The sequence below is a fragment of the Rhinoderma darwinii genome, chromosome 4 (assembly GCF_050947455.1).
Source record: "Rhinoderma darwinii isolate aRhiDar2 chromosome 4, aRhiDar2.hap1, whole genome shotgun sequence".
In the NCBI taxonomy this organism is placed as follows: Eukaryota; Metazoa; Chordata; class Amphibia; order Anura; family Rhinodermatidae; genus Rhinoderma; species Rhinoderma darwinii.
The window spans coordinates 257,737,342-257,748,251 of NC_134690.1; the positions used below are offsets into that span (position 1 = coordinate 257,737,342).

Below are 10,910 nucleotides of genomic sequence, written 5' to 3' on the forward strand. Positions count from 1 at the left end.
TGCGGCGGTTTCAGCTAAATTCCGTCTCCCATTCATTTTAATTGGAGTCAGACGCTTCTTTTTGTCTGCTAGCTGATTTCTTCAACTAGCTCGAAAAAGAAGCGTCGTCCTCAATATTCGGACAGATCCCAGCCAAACTTGCTACTGAAGGCATTGGGAGGAGGAATCTTTCTGCCGACGGCAGGAATAATTCCATGGTGGATTTCGGGGTGGGTCTCACCACGCAAAATCCGACGCGTGAACACGGTTTAAGAAAGGGACACCAACCAGGCGCAAAACTTCCTCGACTCAGTAGGATACTGGTAAAATATATTTATTGCATAAGACACAATAAAACAGGAGTCTCTAAAATACAACGCCTTTCGGGGAAACAGAACCCTTTTTTCCTTTCTTTAAGTACTTTAAAATTTGCACCAGTAATAGGGGCCTCCCAGGGGGCATGGGCTCTGTCACCAGATTTTGCAACCCCTATCTGCTATTGCAGCAGATAGGCGCTGCAATGTAGATTACAGTAACGTTTTTATTTTTAAAAAACGAGCATTTTTGGCCAAGTTATGACCATTTTTGTAGTTATGCAAATGAGGCTTGCAAAAGTCCAAGTGGGTGTGTTTAAAAGTAAAAGTCCAAGTGGGTGTGTATTATGTGCGTACATCGGGGCGTTTTTAATACTTTCACTAGCTGGGCGCTGTGAAGAGAAGTAACATCCTCTTCTCTTCAGAACGCCCAGCTTGTGACAGTGCAGATCTGTGACGTCACTCACAGGTCCTGCATCGTGACGGCCACATCGGCACCAGAGGCTACAGTTGATTCTGCAGCAGCATCAGCGTTTGCAGGTAAGTCGATCTTACCTGCAAACGCTGATGCTGCTGCAGAATCAACTGTAGCCTCTGCTGCCGATGTGGCCGTCACGATGCAGGACCTGTGAGTGACGTCACAGATCTGCACTGTCACAAGCTGGGCGTTCTGAAGAGAAGAGGATGTTACTTCTCTTCACAGCGCCCAGCTAGTGAAAGTATTAAAAACGCCCCGATGTACGCACCTAATACACGCCCACTTGGACTTTTACTTTTAAACACACCCACTTGGACTTTTGCAAGCCTCATTTGCATAAATACGAAAATGGTCATAACTTGGCCAAAAATGCTAGTTTTTTAAAAATAAAACCGTTACTGTAATCTACATTGCAGCGCCTATCTGCTGCAATAGCAGATAGGGGTTGCAAAATCTGGTGACAGAGCCTCTTTAAGTTTAACAACTGTAAGGGTGTGTTTACATCAGCGTTGGTTTCCATTCATGGGTTCCATTTGGTTTCAACTGAATATTTTTAAGAGGTTTTGTTTTTTTTTTAGAACATATAGAGAACAAAAAGTCAAAATATCAAATTATACAAATCAGTATGAGAACAGGCAAATATTATTAATCCAAGTCCCATTTGGGAGACCAGACAGGACAAAACAGGGAAAAAAGAACAAAAGGAAGGAGGGTGGGGGGGGGGGGGGTAGGGGGAAGACTAGGAGTAGGTCCCTAATCACAAGAAGTTCAAAGCTCAGTCCACATTATTCTCAGGAGGATTGAGAGATCCAATATGTGTCCCATGGGTCCCAATTTTAGTCTAAAACGGTCCAAAGAGTTATCAAGCGAAGCAGTCATAAATTCCATTGTACAAACTTCCCTTATTCTAATCCATGGGTTCCGTTTGCCTTTGTGCTCATGGGTTCCTCCAATGGAAAGCTGCAACGGAAGTGGAACCCATGAACAGAAGCCAATGCTGATGTGAACAGGCCCTAAAGAATATCTGGATTACGTCATGCAGGTGGAAGACTGGGGGAGGGGGAGCAGGCTCCTCCTGTGTCAGAGCCTTAGTAGTGGGGGGCCGAGGCCCGCACTAGGGAGGAACGGTGGTGCTTCAGTAGTGGCACTGAGGATGCCGGTCAGTGAGGCTGAACCTCTTCATAGTGATTCAGCACTGTTGCCTGGTTATTTGGCAACAGGCTGAAACCGGGCAGCCAAGCATGTGCCTGCTGGGTCTCGGCGCCGGCTGGGTTGCTAGGTGACTGGCCGACGCCAAACCAAGGGGGGCCAGTGCACTTGCGCAAAATGAGCCGGTGCCAGGAGTGAGTGGGGCTCACGTTGAGTGCAGCTGCTCCACAACGAGTGAGCTAAGGGTAAAGGAGGTTGAGTGGAGGGATTAACATGAATGTATAGATAAATATGGCCAGGGGTATCAATTTGAGGTGGGATGGGACTAGGAGGAATAGATAACAGAAAGTTAGATTAATGACGACTGTTATAATCTAAGATTTGCAGGCTCCACAGGCCAGGGAAAGAAAAAATATATATTTCTGGATATGTGGAGATATCAAAAAAAATAAGGTAGTTACAACTTTATACAGAAAACCACTGACCTGTAACGCTATTCTCAGTGCGAATAGGTTGCATTCAAAACATAGAATTGATGCAATCCCCAATAGAAATACATACGAAGAAGAGTTTACACAGCGGAATCGGGTATCAAAAACCAATGTGTGGAAATCCATGAGAGACTGAGGAAAAGAGATTACACAGATTGGATACTCAAGAAATCTTCATAACACAAACAAAAAAGCTTAATTTGTTTCTTTTTTTCTAATTCCAACAGAAAAATCAAATATCACCCACTGGCATTGTTTTTTTTCAACAGTAATTTCAGCAATGTTAAAATATATATATATATTGTATATGTGTGTGTTACAAATACTAACCCTGTGTTATTTCAAGACTATATGCAAGGTAATATTTTTCAAAAAGGGGTAAGTACTTGGCAAAACTACCAGTGTTTTTTTTTATTTTTTTCTCCATCATGCGGGTTAGTGTCGAACTGTGTGTTCAGACTGGTGCATAAGACGCCAGTGTTAATAAATCCTCACCCATAGTATACTTTTAAATTCATGGTGTTCTTTTCCTCACCCCCGTTACCTGGGATTGACAGATTTATCGTGTATACAAAGAGATTTCTCATTCACTCTAGTGTCCTGAAAATTAAAATATATATTTCACTTACAATAATCGTTGTAATCTGTTAATTATTTCCTTAAAAATATTATCTTCCAGGTTTGCCAGTCTGCCCAGAATTAACACGAGAGCACATTCCACACACCAGAGATGTCGGCCACTTTTTGTCGGTCACGGGCACTGTTATTCGGACTAGTTTAGTGAAAGTCCTTGAGTACGAGCAAGACTTTATGTGCAACAAGTGTAAACATGTCATTACAGTCAGAGCTGACTTTGAACAGTATTACTCGTTCTCCCCTCCTGTTTCTTGCTCCAATGAAGAAGGCTGCAACTCCAGCAAATTTACCTGCCTTTCAGAATTGTCCTCTCCAGCCAGCTGCAGAGATTACCAGGAGATCAAGATTCAGGAACAGGTGATTGTTTCTGCTTTTTTTATACAGTTACTAAGGCTCCATGCACACTAACGTAAAAACGCTCGTAATTACGGCACGTTTTTACAGGCCAATGGACTTCTATTGGCCACGGGTACCTCCCCGTATGCTTACGGGAAGGTGCCCGTGCCGTTGAAAAATATAGAACATGTCCTATTTCAGGCCGTAATTACGGCACGGGCAGGCCCATAGAAGTCTATGGGGCTCCCGTAATTACGGGTGACTACGTGTGTGCACCCGTAATTACGGGAGCGTTGCTAGGCGACGTCCGTAAATAGTCACTGTCCAGGGTGCTGAAAGAGTTAAACGATCGGCAGTAACTCTTTCAGCACCCTGGACAGAAACTACCGATCACAATATAGATCAACCTGTAAAAAAAAAAAAAAAAGACGTTCATACTTACCCAGAACTCCCTGCTTCTTCCTCCAGTCCGGCCTCCTGGGATGACGTTTCAGCCCATGTGACCGCTGCAGCGGTCACATGGACTGCCGCGTCATCCAGGGAGGTCGGCTGGATGTCGAAAGAGGGACGCGTCACCAAGACAACGGACAGGTAAGTATGAATTTCTTTTACTACGGAAAGGGCTTCCCCTTCTCTCTATCCTGCACTGATAGAGAGAAGGGCTGCCGATTTAGTGCAGTGCAATTTTGCAGAGAAAACGTGCCCGTAAATACGTGTGGAATACTGGTGACACCGGACCCGTATTTACGGGCACGGGTCCATAAATACTGGTGCAATACTGGTCGAATACGTGTGACCCAGGACCCGTATTTACGCCAGTATTTACGGGAGGGAAAAAATACGTTTGCGTGCATGAGGCCTAAAAGTATTATACATTTTACATTGTTGATTTTGTGAATATGCATTTGTTGTACGATGCTGTAAAGAATATAGTGTACCGCAGAGTCCAGGGGAGACTCCATTGTAATTCAGTCAAAAATTGTCAAATCTGCAGCGATTTAAATGTTAAAAACAATTATTGCTTATTAGACCAGGGATACACAAACTTTTTGTAGTGAGATTTTTCAATTTTAAAGCGGCTCTGTCACTAGTTTAGTAATGCACGACCTCCTAGCTAATCTAATAGGCGCTGTCACACTGATAATGCTAGTGAAAATTGTGTCCCAAAAAGTTTATTTTAAAAGTTATGAGCTTTTTTTCTATATATGTAAATGAGCCTTTATTAGACAACTGGGCGGTAACCGCAGTGATTCTCCTGAGGTGGAGCTGCCTCACAGCCTCTGACACTGTCCTATCAGCATGAAGCTGCTTCACACCGTGTGAGAGACTGAGGCTGGAGGGAAGGGGGATCACTTAACAGCCATATCTCGGGCTGTGGACCACCTAGGACAGCAGTTCTGGTGTCATATGAAAGATGAGATTCTATCGCAGTTCTAGCTGTGAAACACCCGGAGATATCAAAAGTTGAAAACACAGTCTGGAATGGAAGCTGTATACTATATGATCACGCCGTGTTGCTGGGCAGGGAAGGGGGAGAAGCTGTATGCTGATTGGACAGCGTCATACAGAAAACATTACACCACCCAGAGTGTAAAGAAAGAGTCGCCTCCTATTTGGCTATTTGAGCCACATTAGCATATTTAGAAAAATGCACACAACTTTGCAAATAATAAATGTTTCTGGAAAAAAATGACACTGTAGTTGTCAGCACCCTAGCGCCTATTAGATTAGTCAGGGGATAGGAAATTAATAAACTGGTGACAGAGCCCCTTTAATTATTGAGTAACCGCTGCAGTTCACAGGAGTGCACTGATTTGTATTCATCTCAATGTATTCCTCAGCGCTATAACTTGATGATTAAAAATTTTCCAATTTCCTACTACACTATTCCATCCTGAGTGATCCTTCAAAAAGGTTTTTAATTTTTAACATGAGAGTCTATAGGTAACGGATGCCGCTGTATGGCATTTGTCACAGATATACATTAAACATACAAGATCCGGAGCATCCTCCGGGATGGAGTCCTGGAAAGAGCCATCAAGTAGCTTGCTCTTCCTGGGGATTCCGGCCCTGAGGAAGCTGTTGATGTCATTGTCCATATAGTTCCCAGGGCAGAGCACTTCCAATGCTCTGGCCGGGGACTCTGGCATTGTAAGAGTGCAGTCAAACACGGCAAAATTTGTTTCTACAACTGAAAATCTGTTTCGTTCATGTGAATGGAACTTGCAGAAATCCATGTATCTAATGCAGGAGCAACCCCGTTCAGATAAATGGTACTGATTTTCTGTCGCAGAAATTTCTGCAACAAAATCTACTGCATTTCAGTGCACCCTAAATCTCCTGACATCGCGGTCTACATATGGAAAATTACATCAGGAACTTCCCAGGGCACTGCGCTTTAGATCATGCAGTGCCCGTGTGGTACAGGTGGCATAGCCCACTGTATGCCTATACAATAGGATATGTTGTAGCCTTCCGACGATGGCTGCAACCTCCGTCGGAGGAATATAAGCCTCCGACGTAAGACAAAACAACGTGATGTGCACCTTGATCCTGCCCAAGCAGTAAGACATGCCCACTTTTCATTCTGCTTTTACAAACTGATGTGCATAACGCAAATGGCGCTAAATTCTGGCACGAGTGGTTAAGTATGCTGCACAGTAGAGAAGACCGTGTTGTTTAGTAAAATGCACCAAAAAAAGATGCAGATAGTGATAAATATGGGTCTGTGTGAAGGGAAGAGCTGCTATATAAACCTCTATTTTTAAGCCACCTGTTTTACCAAGAATGACTCCTGTTTGTCTTTTAAACTGTTAATAGGTACAGAGGCTGTCTGTGGGCAGTATCCCCCGGTCTATGATTGTGGTTTTGGAAGATGACCTAGCTGACAGTTGCAAATCTGGTAATTTACTAATCCGGTAACTATATTTAATACAAAAATTAATTGAAAGATTAATAAAATCTGTGTTATGCTGGGTTAGTCTATGTATAATAATTTATTCTCACAATAATGGAGTCATTCAAAAAATAAATAAATAAATAAACAAGTGTCATGCTCCCTATAAAAATGGTAAAAAAAAGGAATACTGCAAAAATACCTGTCATTGGCTCCTAATAAAAAAAATGTGATCTGTACCTGAAAGCTTAGGCAACTACGCTTTTCAGTGCAATTAAATAATAGAAATCGTAAAAGAAAAAAAAAGACCAATCACTCAAGCTTTGTCTGGCCCATAGAAGTTTATAGACACCTTCCAGATGTACATGCTGAATGTTATTGGCAAACGCAGACTGAGCAGATCCTTGCTTATGTGCATTTATTAAGGAGTTGTTAGGCTGGGATCCGAACTTTGCGGCAATTTTCCTAAAATCTCAGCAAAATAGTGCGTTTTTTCCGCAAATCGTGGCTTAAAACACGTTTGATCCCAGCCTTCCATATTTCAAAAAGTTTATTGAAAAGTTATCAAAGAATTTTATTGAACAGTGTCCTCTTCTGGTAGCATGAAGAAAATGCAACATTATTTCCAATCATGAAGATAAAGCAGAGTTGTAACCTAATTATTAGTATTCAATCCTTGAGATGGAAACTCATACTAGATGCTGAAAAGAAGAATGGATCTATATCCAAAAATAGCCATTCTATAGTAAAACTTCGTAGTTCAAATGAAATTCTAGGCGCCTGTGAGATCGCTACGTCAACATTTGTCTTGAAGGATATATCTTAAGATTGGGTCCTTCTGGTGTTGTTACTAGTCAAAATACAGGACTAAAAGTCCTCATCCTATCAAATGTACCTGTATGTACAGTGATGTGTATTTGGGTTTGTAAGACCACAAATGGCTGGGTGTTGGGCCATTTGCACCTGTAGCAAAGTGTAGCCTGTTGTATAATTCTTGGAAAATGGTAATATACTGCATAACCTTCTGTTTTCTTGTTTTTGCACCAGGTGATGATGTGACTGTGTATGGTGTGGTGATGCAGCGATGGAAACCACTTTATGTAGATTCACGCTGTGACCTTGAGATTGTCCTGAAGGCCAACTACATTGCTGTAAATAATGAGCAGCTTTGTGGCGTAGTCATAAATGAGGAAGTACGAAAAGAATATGAAGAATTTTGGGAAAGGTTCAAGAGTAATCCAATAGCAGGTAAATTTAAGTAAAATATTCTGATATTTGGTGCAATAATAGTGGTAAATCGACTCCAGCACTAATAACTCAAGTAATCCTTATCAAGAAATAGATATCATAAACATGTTAGTTTTCTCAAATTGTAATCGTGGGAAAAATACGGTATTTCTTGTGCTCTTTACAGGTCGGAATGAGATCCTAGCCAGCCTGTGCCCACAGGTCTTTGGTATGTTTGTTGTTAAACTCGCAGTAGCCATGGTGTTGGCAGGAGGAGTACAGAGGACTGATTCTGCTGGGACACGAGTGAGAGGTTGGTTTTAAATAAATTACGCCTTTATATCCTCTAACCCTGAAGATATTTACTTGTGCAACATATGCCTCTCCATAAATGTGAAAAACAAATCACCCCTCTCAATGCTTTTGGTGGCAGAAATATTATTGTGATATTAGACTTCAGTGTCACTAGAGTTGCATGGAGTGTCAGGACCGCTGCTCCGTACAATCTTCTAACCGGGGTCATGCTGTTAAGGAGGAAGGGGGCAGTCAGGACCCCTGTACTAGTGATCGGAAGTCCCAGCAATCTTCCATTTATCGCCTATTCTTGTAGATTTTGTGTTGTGAGGAAAAGCACTTGAGCTGTTCAGCATTCAGCATGTCATAGGGGTTACCAGAGATGACATTGATAATGACATGATGTCTGTCATTTTGAACACAGGGGCAGCGTTGACTTTAAACAAACAATTGCTGCAACTACACGGTCGAGTCACGTTGTTATGACCACCTCCTGCTTTTGACGTTGGCATCGCGTGGCCCATGAAGGAAGTGATGTCGTGGGCTGGGTTGGTGAATATATAAGGTGTGCGATAGGCTGTCTGAACACACATCACTCGTTGCCATGGGTAAAAAGGGTGAATTATCAGAGTTGAAAAAAAGGGATGATTATTGGCTTTCGGGACACTAGTGGCAGTATTTCTCAAACAGGAGTTTGTGAAGTTCGCGTGCTACTGTGGTGAAAGTGTATAGTGAGTGGACAAATGGCACCATTGGGAATAACTGACGTGGTAACACGGGCTAGCATCACGTGCCATTGATGTGATAGGTGAATGTCGGGTATGAAGGTGCGCGAGGGCCGAATGACAAGCTACAGTGGAGTCGCTCACCGTGAAACTCAACCTGGGGGCTAACAGACGGTGTCTCTAAAACAGCTCAGTGAACGCTACTGCGTATGCCACTCAGAAGCAGACGGATGGTCACTGCTCCTATGCTAATAAAGGTGCATTGGAAAAAAAGGCTTCAATTTGCAAGGCAGTATCCGAATTGGACCACCGATGATTGGCAGAGGGTTGTATTCTCCGATGAGTCACGTTTTCTGCTTCATCTAACAGATGGACATTGGCGTTTCAGGCGAGAAACATCAGAGAACAAACACCCTGCAACCATTGCTGGAAGAACACAAGCTGGTGGTGGCAGTGTTATGGTCTGGGGAATATTTTCATCACATTCTTTGGGCTCACTCATCCATGTGGAAGGCACTTGTTGCAGATGAGTCGTTGCAGGTCACGTCCACCCATACATGCTGTTTGCCTTCCCTGGGGCTGATGGAATCTTCCAACAAGACAATGCGACATGTCATGTGGCCAGACATGTCCGACAGTGGTTGGGGAAGCAGGACCAAGACTTCCAAGTACTTCCCTGGCCCCCTAATTCATCAGACTGGAACCCAATTGAGCATCTGCAGGACCACCTCGATCGTCTTGTTCGCTCTATGGATCCTCCCCCACACACCCTCCAGCTAATGTGGGATTCACTGCAGTCAGCGTGGCTCCAGATCCCGGAGACAACCTACCAGCAACTTATTGAGTCACTCCCAGCCCGTCTAGCTGCTGTCCGTGCTGCACACGGCGGTTACTCTGGATATTAGCTGGTGGTCATAATGATGTGACTCGACTGTGTAGAATACGTCTTAAGAGTATTCAGAGAATTTCAGCTTTCAAATGATACCAAGTGCAACAAGCACTTGAAGTTGGGGAGCCCATACGTGTAAGAAGAGTTATTAACAATATAACCAGAAGAGACTAATATTAAGCACGACAACTGTAACATTTAATCAGTTTTCTGCACAATTTCCCACTGAGACCCTCCTTACAATTGTAGATATTTTGCAATATAAAGAAACTGTCCCAGTAGTGAAGAAAAACTTTGGAACGCTGGTTGGGTCACAAGCAACTTATACATGATGGCCAGGAACTTCCTTCTTGAAGTTACAGATCCCATGTTACAACCCCATGTCCCGGCCCAACTGTTGGTCTAATGATTCAAGCTAAAAGTGTCATAGATTCCTGTACTGTGTAGTTTAGGCTATTGCAGTCGTAGTCAGACCATGGCTTGTGGCCGTAATACAGACACTAAAATGCAGCCACGTTAGGGCCATCTAAATGAGGTTTAAGGATGCGATTGTTCATCCACACAAGTGACCCATATGATGCTAAAAGCTGAGATTCCGAGGCATCTTCACCGGGATACGGCTGTTCACATCACGTTTTTTGTTAACATTTCGCGTGTACGTCGGGAAAGCTGCCGACCTACACGATAAACCTGTCCATAGTGCTCCACTGTCAGAGGAAAGCCAAAACTATATATCAAACATATTTAACATGGTAGCCCTAGAGGCGGATGCCAATGTTAAACAGATACATCATGGGCTTTTCATAACTTCTGTTAAACTGATGCTATTATAGCCTATGGGTGACAGATGCCACTGATAGAGCATCTGTCGCAGCCTACATTTAATGTATACCATAGGAGCTGTGCCAGGTGTATACATTAAACATAGGCCAAAAAACGTGATGTCGACATAGCCGAAGACATAGGGGTGCTAGAACAGCTAGAAACTCCATGAGGAGATCTCTTGAGAAACCAGTAAGAAATAACATCTTGTAAGTGTCAGTAATATACGAAATCCAAATCTTCTTCTTTAAAAGCACACCATAAATAAAAGCTGACTGAACTTTTGATCTTGTTGTCACCCCCCTTATTTTTTGTAGGAGAGTCCCATCTTCTACTTGTTGGAGATCCTGGTACAGGAAAATCTCAGTTTCTGAAATATGCAGTGAAGATTACTCCAAGATCAGTTTTGACTGCTGGTATTGGATCAACTAGCGCAGGTTAGTGATTTCTCAGTTTATTCGATCGGTTTTTGTTGAGCCTGTTAGCGTTGTGCCAAACATGGCTTATTATAAGCTAGAGAAATCCAGTGAGCACATGAAATCGTATTTACCACCCTGTTCTTCAATTCTCCCCAAGCGATCTCTAATTTGACTTCTAGCAGAGAATACGCCAGCGTCTGCCATCTTTATTGTAGAAATCACTGTCTGCAGTCCCATGATTCCTTTGCCTAAGGC

At 43.0% G+C, this 10,910-nt stretch overlaps 1 protein-coding gene across 1 annotated transcript in view; it reads left to right on the top strand.

Annotated features, from left to right (window-relative positions):
- Positions 1 to 10,910, top strand: part of MCM9 (minichromosome maintenance 9 homologous recombination repair factor) — a 97,700-nt gene that overhangs the window by 18,665 nt on the left and 68,125 nt on the right. The window contains exons 3-7 of the mRNA XM_075862414.1: positions 3,091 to 3,404; positions 6,204 to 6,285; positions 7,327 to 7,527; positions 7,694 to 7,819; positions 10,554 to 10,673. Of these exons, the coding sequence (XP_075718529.1) occupies positions 3,091 to 3,404; positions 6,204 to 6,285; positions 7,327 to 7,527; positions 7,694 to 7,819; positions 10,554 to 10,673 (843 nt within the window). The remainder of the gene's footprint in view (positions 1 to 3,090; positions 3,405 to 6,203; positions 6,286 to 7,326; positions 7,528 to 7,693; positions 7,820 to 10,553; positions 10,674 to 10,910) is intronic.